A 15,194-nucleotide genomic window follows, 5' to 3' on the forward strand; every position below is an offset into this window, starting at 1 on the left:
TGAAGTCTGGAAGAAACCGGGGCAAGCTTCCTCAAGTCCTCTCCTAGTGGAGTCACATGGGACACACTTAGTTCCTGCAGTAGAGCTGTGGCAACTTGTGTGAAATGTTGTCGACCAGGGAAGCTCATTAGAAACTCAGTGCTAAAATATTTATTGGGGTCTGATCAAGTACCAACATTTCAAGCTCCAGAAAGAAAGCAGGTGTTTAACGTAAACCACAATGTAAAACCACAATGTACAATGTAAGGCACCACAAGCCACTCTTATTATTTAAGGACTAGAGGTTCAGTCCACGGATTCGTGCAGCAGTGGGGTCCCTCAGCCTGGCCTGTACCCTCTTGCAATCTGGGACCCCTTGGGGGATATCGGAGAGCCGGTTTGGGCCCAATCCCCACAGGCCAGGCAGAGGGACCCCACCCGGTGCATGTATCCGTGCACCAGGCCTCTAGTATGCATATAAGATCTTTGGTTAATCTCTTCCTGCCCTCCCCTCTCCTCCCTCCCTTCTGAGATTCATCAGTCTGTTCCATGTTTCCATGCCTGTGGTTTCCGCTCTTGCGTTGTTTGCCCCCTGGTGGTCAATGCACGTCATAGCTACTGGTCAGCCAGTCAAACGGTTGGATGGTTGCTTAGGCTTTTATATATATAGACTAGTGGGAACCCTCCTAAAATCCAAGTTCCTAGACACCAGCCAAGGACCAACACTGCCCATAGGCCTTTCCAAGAATAGTAGTGTTAGGTCTGTTAGGTTAACTTTTTTTTTTTAATGTATTTTTATTGATTTCAGAGAGGAAGGGAGAGGGAGAGAGAGAGAGAGAAACATCAATGATGAGAGATTCATGGATCAGCTGCCTCCTGCACACCCCCTACTGGGGATCAAGTCCACAACCCAGGAATGTGCCCCAACAGGGAATCAAACCATGACCTCCTGGTTCATAGGTCAACCCTCAACCACTGAGCTACACCAGCTGGACAGGTTAACTCTTTTTTGTACTTATATCATTTATATAAAACTAGAGGCTTGGTGCACGAATTTGTGCACAGGCAGGGTCCTTGGCCTGGTCAGTGATTGGAGCCAATCGGGGCCACCTCACCCAGTCCCAAACAGGGCCGACTGGGGCCAGCCAGCAGGGGGAGGGACCATGGAGGTTGACTGGCCGTGGGAGGTTGGCTGTGGGAGTGCATTGACCACCAGGGGGCAGCTCCTGCATTGAGCGTCTGCTCCCTGGTGGTCAGTGCACATCATAGCAACCAGTCAACTGGTCATAACGGTCACTTAGGCTTTTATGTATACAGATTATAGAACATGATATACAATACTATATATTGTTTAAAGATACATGCATATAAAGATATACAACATGCACAGAAAAATAAACACCAAATCTAGGGTTGTAGTTACATTGGAGGGAAAGGAGTAGGTTTGAGGCAGGGGCCTTTCATTGCATCCCTAATGTTTTACTTCTTAATCTGGGCAATGAGTAAAAGTGTATTTTGTTTGAGCACTTCTTATAGTTTTTCAAGTGTGTGCACCTGAAATATTACATAAGAATGAAGACTTAACTACTTATTACTATGTAGTACTAACAGCTCATGTTTTTTGTTTTTGTTTTTAGCTCATGTTTATTGTTTTTCACATTCCAGGTATTATGCTAAGCCTTTTATCTGGATTTATTCTTTTTTTAAAAATCTACTGAAGATTTTGTGTGAGGCCCTATCCTAATCTCCAAAAATACATTGAGAGGTCAATGTGAGGCAGGTTAAGATCTCTGTCCACAGCCAGTTTTTAATCTATTAAGGGATGACGAACGATAACAAGCACAACTCAAAACCAACATTAAGTACAGATTCTGAGATAATAAAGCAGGGTGATGTGATTAAGGAAGAGCTACTTTAACTAGGGTGGTCCAGGAAGGCTTGAGAGGGACATTTGAGTTGAACCATAAATGATGAGAATGAGACAACCATACAATTATCTGAAGGAAGCAGATTCCAGACAGAGGGAACAGCAAGTGCAAAGCCCTGCAGCAGGAATAAGCTTGTGCTGAAAGACAAGCCAGCAGGGCTTGAAAGTGGTGACAAGAGGGAGTCTGTTAGATGAGGCCTGCAGAGGTCAACTGAGGTCACCCTGCAGGGCCTCCTAAGCCACAGTAAAGATCTTAGGTTTCATTCTAAGTATGATAAGCCTTTGAAGGTTTTAAGCAGAGTAATGACATGATCTGGTTTACAAATGAGTATTATTCAGCCAGCTATATGCAGCCATTTTCTTTATTAGCACCACCCAGTTGAGCTTTCCCGGGGGCTATGAAAAGGGTGAGACTGGGGATAAAGGAAAACAGTTCCACAATGAAAAATGAAAACTACAAAGTTGGAATGAATAGATGTTTAATTAAATATCTAGAAAATGTAACATTATGGCAACTTCATTCATCATTAAATTTAGTATTCATAAACAATCAAATTACATTTGGAAATAATTTGAAAATTAGATTTTCCTGAGTCACAAAAATTTCCAAATAGGCTCAATGATTGCCAAGAAATCACAGCCATCACAAATGTGAATTTTCTTGCAGCCAAGTAATCTCAAAGGCAAAAAATTTTTTTCATTTTTTAATGCAAAAAAACACTGTTTTAAATTAATGTGAAATGTATGCCATAGCCCATGTGGCTCAATGGTCACAGGTTCCATTCCCACATACCTGGGTTGCAGGTTCAATCCCTGGTTCCAGTTGCCATGCCTGTGGGAAGCAACCAGTCGATGTGTCTCTCACATCCACTACTTACTTTCTTTCACCCTCGCTAAAAATCAATGGAAAAATATCCTCAGGTGAGGATTAACAACAACAAAAAAAAATTGATGTGACATGTAGATACAAAAATATATGTAGCCTTAAGACTCTAGGGGGGGCCCAGAGGTGGCTGGATAAGATATGCTAGTAAGGTGGATCAGTGCTATTCAGGTCTATACTCTGTGTATGAACACTGTCCAGGGCAGCGGACCACGGGTCAGCGACCACTGGTCCAGGGGACCGTGGAAAGGCTTCTCTGAGAAGAGGATATTTAAACAGCAAGACATAAATGACAAGAAGGCACCAACCATCCCAAGAACTAGGAGAAGAGAATCTAGTTAGAAGTTCTGAGGTGGGAGTGCTATGTCAGATTTTTTTTTTTTAATATATTTTATTGATTTTTTACAGAGAGGAAGGGAGAGAGATAGAGAGTTAGAAACATCGATGAGAGAGAAACATCGATCAGCTGCCTCCTGCACATTTCCCACTGGGGATGTGCCCGCAACCCAGGTACATGCCCTTGACCGGAATCGAACCTGGGACCTTTCAGTCCGCAGGCCGACGCTCTATCCACTGAGCCAAACCGGTTTCGGTGCTATGTCAGATTTTTAAGGAACAAAGAGAGGGTCAATTTGGCTGGCCTGAAGTTGGGGCTTGTGGGTTGTAGGAAATAAAGCATGTAGAGTCTTAAAGACAATACAGTAGTGCCCCTTTAGCAGAGGCAGACAGTTCCAAGATCCCCAGAGGATGCCTAAAACTATGAATATATATCCCTAAATATACTGTTATTTCCTATACACACATGCCATTGATAGTTTAATTTCTAAATCAGGCACAGTCAGAAATTAACAATAACTAATAATAAAACAGAATAATTATAACGATTACTTTAATAAATGTTATGTGATTGGGGGGGTCTCTCTGATACGCTAGATCAGTGATTTTCAACATTTTTCATCTCATGGCACACAAACTAAAATTCTGCAGTAGACCAAAAAATATATGTTTTGTTGATCTGACAAAAAAAATATATAGGTATAATTTTGATTCATTTGCATCAGATGACTATTGTTGTGTTGGCTGTTGTCATTTTTTTATTTGACAATCTAAGGGAAAAGCAGTCAGTGCCCCCTGACTAAATAGTCAGGTATTACGTGTTTATTTTTTACATTTTTATTGATTTTAGAGAGAGAGAGTAAAAGAGGAACATCAACGTGAGAATGAAACATTGATCAGTTGGTTGCCTTCCGCACACTCTGACCAGGGATTGAACCTGCAACCTGAGTATGTGCCCTGACAGGCAATCGAACCTATGACCCTTCAGTGCATGGGACGATGCCCAACCAACAGAGCCACACCATCCAGGGGGAGATTTCACTTTTCATCATGATAATCAGAACAGTGCACTATTTAAAACATGAATTGTTTATTTCTGGAATTTTCCATTTCATATTTTCGTACCAAGATTGAGGCAGGTAACTGAAAAGCAAAGCTGTGCATGGGGGCAGTGGAGCCAAAGGGGTGATTGTGTTCTCATCCTGAGAAAAATAGAAAATCACTCGAATTATAAGCAGGAGAGTGATTAATCCAATTTGATCTTTGCTGTCCAATAATACAATAGCCACTTGCCATAAGGGCTCATGAGCAGCTGAATATAGCTACTTCCATTGTTAAACAGAACTTTCCATGTCACTTAATTTTAGTTAACTAACATTTCAATTTAAAAACCAATATGCAATTGAGCTCATGGAACACTTTTCATGGGAAGGCTTGGCATGAGAATTTACATTTTCAACTGTAAATGTTATAAAACTTAAAGCCAGACCAACTATTTCTGATGAAAATGTAGCTGTAGCCCTAACCGGTTTGGCTCAGTGGATAGAGCGTCGGCCTGCGGACTGAAGGGTCCCAGGTTCGATTCCGGTCAAGGGCATGTACCTTGGCTGTGGGCACATCCCCAGTAGGGAGTGTGCAGGAGGCAGCTGATCGATGTTTCTAACACTCTATCCCTCTCCCTTCCTCTCTGTAAAAAAACAATAAAATATATTTTTAAAAAGAAAAGAAAATGTAGCTGTAAAAAGAATGGGAGTTCACAGACCTTGTGCAGAGTAAAATAACGTAAGTTACCTCATTTGTATTTTTTATACCCACCACCTCTGAAATATTTTGGTTATTCTGGATTAAATACAACATTTTTTTAAGTCCTCGGGAGCAATGACCTCTTTTCCCTTAAATTGTCAGGATATTTTTTCCATTGAGTTTTAGAGAGAGTGGAGGGGAAGAGGGAGTGAGAGAGACACATCCATTGATTGTTGCCTCCCGCACAGGCCCCAACCGGGTCGGGGATCCAATCTGCAACGGGGGTACATGCCTCGGACCAGGAATCGAATCCAGGGCCCTTCAGGTGCGCCGACCTACGCTCTAACCACTCATCCACCCACCCACCCACCATGTGTTTTGATGTTTTTTAAACTTTTTAAAAACGTAATTACTAAACAAATTAAGATTAAGTATGTGGCATGAGTTATTTCCATTGGTCGCGTGTGGGAGCAGAGAGCGCGGGTGCGGAGGCGCCAGGAGTCTTCCTGGCAGGGGCAACGGTGGCCCGCATGGCATGGAAATGGAGAGAAGTTTATAGATGTATTATGAAGTCACAAATCAGTGACTTCATAATTGTTTTTGTGATTAATCACTATGCTTAAACATCAATGATGAGACCCTTCACTCCAGCAGAGGCTGGACTCGAACTCCTACTTACAGCGGTGTGCACCTGACACGACTCCCAGCGGCCCACGAGGAGGCGAGGGAGGGATTCGAACTGGGCTGACAGCCAGGTCCCGGGCCCCAGCGCCGCAGTACCGCTGCTCCATGTGCTTTCAGGGGTGAGTCACAACGTTCACAACGGACTCCGCCGCCGCTGGGCCTACGGGGCCAGGAGCCCCTCAGAGAAGCTCCTGGTTAACGCTCACCTGTTGACAGGCGCCGAGGCTGCAAACACCCCTTCTTTCTCTTCACACCCGGCTCCACCGCGCCGGCGGGACGACTTCCGCTCCTTTCTCACGAATCCCAAGCCAAGTCTTCCTCTCCTCCCGCCCCGCGAGACTTCTCAGCCAATAACCTCTCAAAAATTCTGCTTTATCACCGCCCATTCTCACCTGCCAATCCCCGCGGACTCGAGCACCGCCCTTCCCGCCCTCTTAAGCGAGCGCCGCGCGCCACCGCTCGGCAGTTGGCGGCGCTGCTCCCCTTGAGATGCGTCTCCCGGAAGGGTTATGCGAAGGGCGGGCCACGCTGGTGCGGGAACCCTCAGGATTGGCCGACAAGAGCCTGGTGCTCTGACTCCGCCTACCCCCGCCTTCGTTCTCTGAGTCTTGAGACGCTGGGGATTGGTTCCCGGCGGATATCCAAAGAAGCCAAGAGGTGATCCCGCCTCCCTCGCACAGCCCGGAGAGGGAGCTCCGCGGATTGGTCCAGAGAGTCTCGACGCACGCCTCCGGCGCTCCAGGATTGGCTAAGAGGGTGCTCACGCCGCCGGGGAGCGTTTACGGTGATTGGTCGGAGGGTGCGGCCAGCTATTTGAAGGAGGCGCGCGGAGAGTATACGCACTTCAGTCTACGGACCGAGTCGGCGGGAGGCTCTGTGGGCAACGCTGTCCCGCTGATTCTACAGGATCCAGGCGTGGGCTCGGACCCAGCCTCGGCTTCAGTCGCGGCCCGGCGAGGCGATGGCCAAGGTATCGGTGCTGAACGTGGCGGTGCTGGAGAATCCGAGCCCTTTCCACAGCCCTTTCCGGTTCGAGATCAGCTTCGAGTGCAATGAGGCTCTGGCGGACGGTGAGGCTGGGCCTGTGTGGACACTGCCCCCTCCCCCCGGGTCCCGTGGCCTACCCGACTTTCCCGTAGAGACCCTCGCGGCCAACCTCGACCTCCTCTGTGAAATAACCCCCCAATTCCGATCTTACCCCCCTCTTTCCTCTCCAGCTCTAACCTCTGCGTGGAGGCTACCTCTTACCCCCACCCCACCCCACCCCCGACCACGGATACGCACGTTTCCCACGGGGGAGACCTCATCCTCCCATCCTCCCAAACCACACTTTTTCCTGCGGAGCTTCTGGGTTCCCGTTTTCTATATGGAAGCTTCAGCCGCCATTCTTTAACCTGCGGAGACCCTCAGCCACCCCGTCTTCTATTTCTGTATAGAAGATTTTTATATTAACGTTACAGGCACTCAGACTTCTCCACCTAGCTCTTCTTTGGCGAGACACTCCCACCGCACTTTTTTCCTAGGGAGACTCCAGCCCCCAGCCCCCTCCCATTGCCTGTGGAAACCTTAACCTCCTCCCCCAGTTTCCCTGTAAGAGGCCTCTCTCCCAGGCACCTTCCCAACTTTCCCAGTGGAACCCCTCCTATCACCCTTTATCCCTGTGTAGAAAGACCCTCGCCCTGTGACACGACCTCACTCACCCCATCTCCCCGTTTGTCACACAATAATCCCCTCCCCAACCTCTGATACTTAAAATACCCCACCAATTTCTCCGTGTTTTCTATCCCAACACACATGCCCTAGAACAGTGATGGTGAACCTATGACACGCGTGTCAGAGGTGACATGCGGACTCATTTTTTGGGTTGATTTTTCTTTGTTAAATGGCATTTAAATATATAAAATAGATATCAAAAACATAAATGTTTAAAAAAAAAAACAAAAAAAAAAACATAAATCTTTGTTTTACTGCGGTTGCAAATATCAAAAAATTTCTTTATGTGACACAGCACCAGAGTTAAGTTAGGGTTTTTCAAAATGCTGACACGCTGAGCTCAAAAGGTTCACCATCACTGCCCTAGAACCTGGCTTCCCTCCTCCTCCGCCTGGCCCCAATCCTCTCCTTGAGCTCCAACCGGCCTAGGTTCCAGCTCCGGTCTTTGAGGATAACTTAGTCTCCCAGCTCCCATTCTTCACTCTTCCCTGACAGTGGGCTTTAATGAGCACACTCAAATTTGAAGAGTGGGCTAGCCAGGCAAGCATCCAAGCATGTCAAACATATAAAGGAGGCATGTGGTCCGTTGGCCGCGCGTTTGACATGCTTGCACAGTTCCCACTGCGCGCACCAGGTTCCAGCTGACCTACAGCCGCAATTCTTTTAGCACTTTTGTTGGTCTGACCCCAAATCTGGAGGTTAGGTCGGGTAGGGTGGGCCGAACCATGTTGGTATCCAGCTTCAAACAGTCAGCTAGGAGGTCACAGCCCTTTGGGCATCTTTTCCAAGGTACCTTCATAGATGTACTTATTCATCTGTGTGACATAAAGGTAGACATGGCTCTCATCTCACAGATGAGAAGATGGAAGCCACAGAAAATGAAAGACCTTTCAAGGAAAGGTCTATAAAAATCTAAAAATTTAAGGTCACCCAGGAAGTCTTGCCACCACTTTCAGGAGGAAGTACAGGCTTACCTCTGTTTTATTGCACTTCACAGATGTTGCATTTTTTACAAATTGAAGATAAGACTCACCAGCAAAAAGATCACTACTCATTTTATTATGGTGGGGCAGAACTGAACCCACAGTATCTCTGAGGTACGGCTGTACTCCATCCAACCACATCATCACTTGGTGGTTAAAACGCGAAGAGGCAGCAGCTGAAGAGTGGAGACCTGGGAGGCCAGGGTGTACTAATCAGCACCTCTAGGTGGTAGTTGGGCAGTTTGCTTGCAAAGCCAGCCACTTGGGTTAGTTTAGGGTTGGAGATGTTTGTGTGCTGGGCCAATGGATCAGTCTCTCCCTAGTTTCTCTTCTTTTTAAATTATGTCGTTTACTTGTGGCTAACTATAGAATAAGTCCAGTTAAATCCTTTCTGTAACAAGGCAGGGTGTAAATAAATTAAGTGTAGAATGTCACTGTGTAATAAGATTTTGTTTTAAAGCCAAGAGGAGATATAAGGAGCTAATAGGTTAAGGGATTCACAGTTCCCAAATGGCAGGAGATCAGGTTTCAGTTAGCCTGCTTGTCTCCTTGCATTTAAAAGTAACTGTGTGGTCATTATCTAGTATTTGTATTCTTAGGAAGCCCCTGCCTGTTATTTAATAATCTGTTTATAGAATCCGAGTTGAGGTCCAAAGTCAACCTGCTGGTCATTATATTTTACTAGAGAGAAGCAGACTGACTTCTCCAAGGTCACATAGCTGGTTGGTAGAATAATTGACATTTTAGGGCTTGTTCTGAGTCCAGGGTTCTTTTTTTTTTTCTTTTTTTAATTGATTTCATAGAGCAGTGGTTCTCAACCTGTGGGTCGCGACCCCTTTGGGGGTCGAACGACCCTTTCACAGGGGTCGCCTAAGACCATCAGAAAACACATATATAATTACATATTGTTTTTGTGATTAATCACTATGCTTTAATTATGTTCAATTTGTAACAATGAAATTGGGGGTCACTACAACATGAGGAACTGTATTAAAGGGTTTCGGCATTAGGAAGGTTGAGAACCATTGCCATAAAGGAAGGGAGAGGGAAAGAGAAACATCAGTGATGAGAGAGAATCATCGATTTGCTGCCTCCTGCACACCCCCTACTGGGGATCGAGCCCTCAACCCAGGCATGTGCCTTTGACCAGAACTGAACCTAGGACCCTTCACTCCACAGGCTGATGCTCCATCCACTGAGCTAAACCAGCCAAAGCCTGAGTCCAGGGTTCTTTATCTTTACTAAAACCTGGGAGAGAATGCATCCTCTATTTTAGAAGTGAAACATAAATAGAACTGATCATAGAACTTTTTCTACCATCAGGACTCTCAAAAGAGAGCAAAGCAGGTACTATTATTAATTACACCAAGACAATAAAACTTTTGCCCAGAGAAACTCAAGTTGGGAAGTAACTCTGGCCTGAAAATCCAGGCTGTGGTTCTTACCCTTAGGGCTCTAACCTATCAAACTTGATTTCTGCCTCTTCCCACAGAGCAAAAGGAATTTGATTTCTGCCTGCCTCCCCCCAAAATAGAGTGGACCTGCCTTAGAAGCCTCAGATACTGAGGAAATCTCAGTCTTGTTATGTTGACACTAGCAACTACAGATCTGACAAGACACCTTTTGCTCTCTTTCGTCCTCAGCGTGTGGAAATAGATGCTTCCAAAACACGGGTCCACGTTAAACACATTAGGTTTGTCCTTCTGCCCCCTTCAATTGAGAAATTCAACAGGCACTGCTGGAATAAGTCATGGGGCCAGATGATCTGACCCACAGCTATGGTCAGGCCAAAGTTCATCTTTATTATGAATAAAAATAAAATGACAAACAGAAAAAGACCTACTGGATACATTTTTTTTAAGGCAGGAAACAGGTTCCTCAGCTATTTCAACTACACGTCTTTTATCATGCCTTTGGTTTTGGTTTCGTTTTCATAGATAGTGGAGGAGCATCTTGTGCAGTGGTTAGATCATAAAGTTAGAGTGTAAAGACAAAATGAAATGTAGTCAAATTATCTTTGAAATTGCACCTTCGGCGTGGCTCAGATGTTGAGCATCGACCCATGAATTAAAAGGTCACCAGTTCAAGTCCCCATCAGGGCACATGCCAGGTTTCGTGCTCCATCCCCAGTGGGTGGCACACAGGAGGCAGCCGCTTGATGATGTCTTTCTCTCACTGATGTTCTAGCTCTCTATCCTTCTCCCTTCCTCTCTCTAAAAAAAATTCAATAAAAACATATTTAAAAGTAAAAAATTGCCCTGAAGGTTAAGTACGCATGTTACATGTATATAATGGTGTCCTGTGTTTTATAGGAGTGAGTTTGTGCTGTATTGGTGACTGATATTCCATATCTAATTCTAAAGAACGGTTATATTAAAAAATGATGCCACTTAAGTATGGCACTTAAAACACTTCAACTTTAAGATGATTCCAATGTATAGGTTCTCTTCTTGTCCTGTAGATGATTTTATCGGCTCCTCCAACTTTTGAGTTAATATTTTTCTCATCACCCATTAATTATTTGGTTAATTTCTGCGGTATTGAGGGATCTATTGTGGCCTGCTTGCCTGGCCACCCATTCAGTGTGTTTTCTCTTCCAGTCAGCACCCACACAGTCTTTGTTCAGATTTGCCTAACAGTATTGAACATCAAGTGCCTTTGGTGTGCCCTGAGCCTGCTCTCTCTCCGTCTTCTTTTTATCTCTCCTCCCCAGCACATTAGTTAAATGCACACACATGTGATTCCAACTGGTGATGGGGGAGAGACCAGAAGGAAAGATAGGAAAGATACCAAAATCTAGACCTGTGTGAGAAAGGTGAGAACAGCTAGCTGATTTTCTCTTGGTTCCAAACATGTCTAGTTATGTCACCACTTGTAACAAAAATAGATCAATAAACTTAATCCTCCCTGCAAATAATAATAGATACTAGAGTTTGAACCCCAGTGAGTCTGGAGTGGGCGGGTGTCATTGTATCTCAAATCTGAGAGAGTCCCTGAGTAGGCCCGGGTGAAACTGCAAAGGGACAGGAAGCCAGTGTATCGAGGAAGAGCTTGGGGCTCAGATGACCAGCCTCCGTAGTTGTGGCCCGGCATCAGTGTGCTTCCGAAGTTGGATGCACTTGCAGGACACTGGACCAGGGAACAGGGCAGCTTCCAAGAGCATTTGCTTCCTGTGAAAATCACAGCTTGTGAAACTTCCCCCAGTTGCTGGAGTGGTAGGTTGTGTAATTTCAGAGAACCTAAAATAAGTTCCAGGTCTCCTGCCAAGCTTCCCTGTACTAACGTGACCTTGCCCCTGGTACACTTGGATCTCTTGCAAGAGGCAGTGGTCACTGGGAATTTCCTGTGATTGATGGGCAAGGTCTCCTTAAGCACTTTTCCTTTAATCTTGCCGGAACAGACTGAGGGATGGGGTCCCCTCTACTGGATCGGATACAAGAGAGTTGGAGTTAAGAGGATCACCTATGATGCCGTATTTGTTGATTGAGTCATGGGTCACCCAGTGGCCAATAAACAGGCATGACTTGGTGCTGGATCTAAAAGACCTGGGGGCCTGGCTGACTCCCACAGCAGCCTTGTCTTCTCCCTCCTGCCGGCTGGCTGTCCTGCTGTATTGGAATCTGCCGCCCTGCCCCAGTTGTCGAGGGATCTACTTAGTTTTGTGGCACCGGTCCCTGTGTGTGAAAGAGGATGCTGCTTCCTATCCCAGTACCCAGTGGGCAGGGCCCTGAAATGGCCCAACTCCCTGCTGTTCCCTCCTCAGCACGCCTCTGTCACGTGGGTCTTAATTCAGCCTCTGCCATACGGTTTGCCCTCAGGCTCTGAGAGGCCTGAGTTTCCCTGGAGGTGCAGAGTCAAGGTCGCCTGGCAAAGCTCAGCCCATAGGAGAAATTTCCCACTCCCACTGGAAGTCAGTTTCCTGCCTGCCCAAGTGTTCAGGACTGCAGTGCCTGGCACATAGTGCCCAGGGATGTCAGGTGTTGTTGAGAATATGAATCTTGCACCATATTTTAAGGGTCTCTCCAAAACTGACATGAGAAGACCCTTTCTCTGCCTTCTTGCTGTCACGTTATTTCAATTCCCTAACACCCTATGTCCTTGCAGACCTAGAGTGGAAGATAATTTATGTTGGCTCAGCTGAGAGTGAGGAGTTTGATCAAATCCTAGACTCAGTGCTGGTCGGCCCTATCCCAGCAGGGAGACACATGTTCGTCTTTCAGGTAAGAAAGGAGGCCTTAGGCTTTGACACCTAGAAACATCCGCTTCTACCCAAAAGCACACAGTGTGGTTTAGTGGCCTAAAGATCAGGTTCAAATTCTCGCTCTGTTCTCAAGAGCTGTCTGACTTCTCAACGGTACTTCAAACACCTCTCTTTCCTCCATCTCTGTGTCATGACTGTTACCATGAACCACGGATTCGCAGTTGATCCTCATTATTCACAGGAGTTACATTCTGTAAACCTGCTGTGAACAGTGTATTAGTGAATACTGAACCATGGCCCCATAGGACATACAGGGCTAGGTTCCTATATCTCACATTTTTGTCAACCAGTCAACACATAACCTTGTTTTAGGTGTGTTTAAATACCTCATTTGGTATTATTGTTGATTCATTGACATTGAATTCAGAGCTGACCGTTCTAAGCTCAGGATGTGTTTTCCCTAGGCCGATGCTCCCAACCCATCCCTCATCCCTGAGAGCGACGCCATTGGTGTGACCGTGGTCCTCATCACCTGCACCTATCATGGGCAGGAGTTCATCCGTGTGGGCTACTACGTCAACAATGAGTACCCCGACCCAGAGTTGCGGGAGAACCCACCCCCAAAGCCAGACTTCTCTCAGGTGGGGTCGCTCTCCACTCCCTGCTCTAGATCATCTGGCTCCTTTGTATTTGGGGGGAGTTGAGTCATTGGATTGATTCAGGAGCCAAGGTCACTTAAAGTTTTCAAGTAGTGCTCAGAGAGAGAGGTCTTTGTTTCTCAGAAGCATTCCTTGCAGAATTAAGATTAGATAGGTCCTGGCCCTAAATCGTGGTGCACAGGCATTCCCTGGAGTGCCACACATATTGTTGGTGATGGAATAAGCAAGGTCTGCTCTTCATGGGTCTGGGATGGGAGACTAGGGGTGCCCTGGCTTTGTGGGAGTAATGAGAGGGCATGCTGACAGTTGACATTTCTCTTCCTGCCCCAGCTCCAACGGAACATCTTGGCCTCGAATCCCCGAGTGACCCGTTTCCACATCAACTGGGACAACAACACGGACAGGCTGGAGGCCATAGAGAACCAGGACCCTGCCCTAAGCTGCAGCCTCCCCATCAGCTGTACCCCTGTCAAGGGCTTGGGGCTCCCTGGCTGCATCCCTGGCCTCCTCCCCGAGAACTCCATGGACTGCATCTAACTGAGGTCTTAACTGGGGGACTCCAGGCCCTACCTGGGGCTTGCTAGGACTATGGCCAGTCTCCCAACACATCTGGAGTGGGCAGTTAGGCCTCCCAGAGAGTCCTCTGGGGGCCACCTGGAAGACTTTGGGGCCATCAACTATATTCAGCCCTATCACATTGATCTCTGAGGAAAGAATGGGCCTCAGGTCTCTCCCAACCTCAGCCCAGAAAGATTCTCTCACCTTTACTGCCCTGGCCTATAAAAAGCAGGTGCTTTAGTTCTTAATTCTCTCTAACTTGTGTCCTTTCTCTCTTTCACACATAAGCCATTGTGTCACCAGACTCCCATGTAAGTACCATTGACCCAGACCTCTTCCCACAGACCTCCCTGGCCTTCCTTGAGGCTTTCTTGGTCAATGGTTCCAGCCCTGTTGGACCAAAGGCTCTGTCATTTCCCTTCCCAAACATTTGAGTAGATCCACCCAGCTTTCTGGAGTCAAGGAATCTGAGTTAGAAGGTAGACTTGGACACAATTTCTGTCCTTTTCCCAGAAAAATTTTTAGGTCTTTTCAATCCAGCAGCCCCTGGAAAACTCTGTTCGCAAAAGTGTGATCAGCTGGATGCTGAGGAATAATGGTTGATTCTCCTCTCAGTCGCAACCACCTTCTTGTTACCTCCTAACTGGACCTGGATTTCCCTGGAGGCTGCCACTGTTGGAGCAGCCGCTGACCAGGCTTTGTTTTGGCATCAGGACCTCTGGCTGCCTTTGCCCTCTGCTAAGACCTTATGCTCTCACAGGCTACGGAGTGATTGCAGGCATGGGAAACAGTAGGGACCCTGAAAACCACCTTCCTTAGCCATGTTCCCCATCTCTTCGCTGCTACGTGGATGCTGTTGATTACAGTTTGTATATTAAAAGGTTTTTGTATTAAATATTTTTGGTTGATCTAAAAATGCATTTCCTCTAGACTGATTGTTTCTGCTTTTGTCTTAGTTGAACTGAGGCAGCTTTGTCCATCTTTCCTTGGAACATGGGGTGGGGGTCCTCTTGCCCTGGCCAGTGGGTTGACTGCCTCTTATCTCCTTGCTCTAATCCTAATTGGTTGTATATTTGTAATCCAGACTGAGATTTGGAAAGGGGTTTTTATTTGTTGAAGCTTAAGCAATGCAACTGTTGTAGAGCATAACCAGTGGTGTGTTTTTTCAGACGTTGACCTTGACCCACAAGAAGAAGTTAACATTGTACTCCAAGGACACAGCAACACTTTTATTAACTTTTACTTAACCTTTCTTTGTAAACCCACAGCCAGAGCTGGAGTGGTTTGGCTGGTGAGCCATTTCCCCATAATTCACATAAAAGCCCAACTCTTACCCTCCTGAGACTGTAGTTGAGCTAGGAACATGGGTGTAGACAGCAGCCGGGTAGAGTGCAGGTTGTACAAACTTACAGGCAGAGCAGTGAGTTGACTGGCTGGTAGACTTAGGACCTCCTAAACCCCTCCAAGTTAGGGAGGGCTGGCTCATCCAGTCCCCTGCCCCTCTGACCGACTCCTTTTTGGGCTTTGC

At 46.4% G+C, this 15,194-nt stretch overlaps 1 protein-coding gene across 1 annotated transcript; it reads left to right on the forward strand.

The window, feature by feature from the left end:
- Positions 1 to 6,380: 6,380 nt before the first annotated feature.
- Positions 6,381 to 14,582, forward strand: ASF1B (anti-silencing function 1B histone chaperone). Its single transcript, XM_036302833.1, has 4 exons — positions 6,381 to 6,622; positions 12,353 to 12,468; positions 12,914 to 13,090; positions 13,439 to 14,582. Exons 1-4 carry the CDS (start codon positions 6,514 to 6,516, stop codon positions 13,643 to 13,645), a joined length of 609 nt encoding a protein of 202 aa, XP_036158726.1. The 5' UTR covers positions 6,381 to 6,513; the 3' UTR covers positions 13,646 to 14,582.
- Positions 14,583 to 15,194: the final 612 nt, after the last annotated feature.

The sequence above is a fragment of the Myotis myotis genome, unplaced genomic scaffold, assembly GCF_014108235.1.
Source record: "Myotis myotis isolate mMyoMyo1 unplaced genomic scaffold, mMyoMyo1.p scaffold_m19_p_33, whole genome shotgun sequence".
In the NCBI taxonomy this organism is placed as follows: domain Eukaryota; kingdom Metazoa; phylum Chordata; class Mammalia; order Chiroptera; family Vespertilionidae; genus Myotis; species Myotis myotis.

What these genes read in the sequence shown, in the direction of transcription:
- ASF1B (XM_036302833.1), top strand. Translation starts at nt 6,514, where the DNA reads ATGGCCAAGGTATCGGTGCTGAACGTGGCGGTGCTGGAGAATCCGAGC. An exon ending in GACACATGTTCGTCTTTCAG is followed by an intron (nt 12,469 to 12,913) that starts GTAAGAAAGGAG and finishes TGTTTTCCCTAG; the next exon opens with GCCGATGCTCCCAACCCATC. An exon ending in CAAAGCCAGACTTCTCTCAG is followed by an intron (nt 13,091 to 13,438) that starts GTGGGGTCGCTC and finishes TTCCTGCCCCAG; the next exon opens with CTCCAACGGAACATCTTGGC.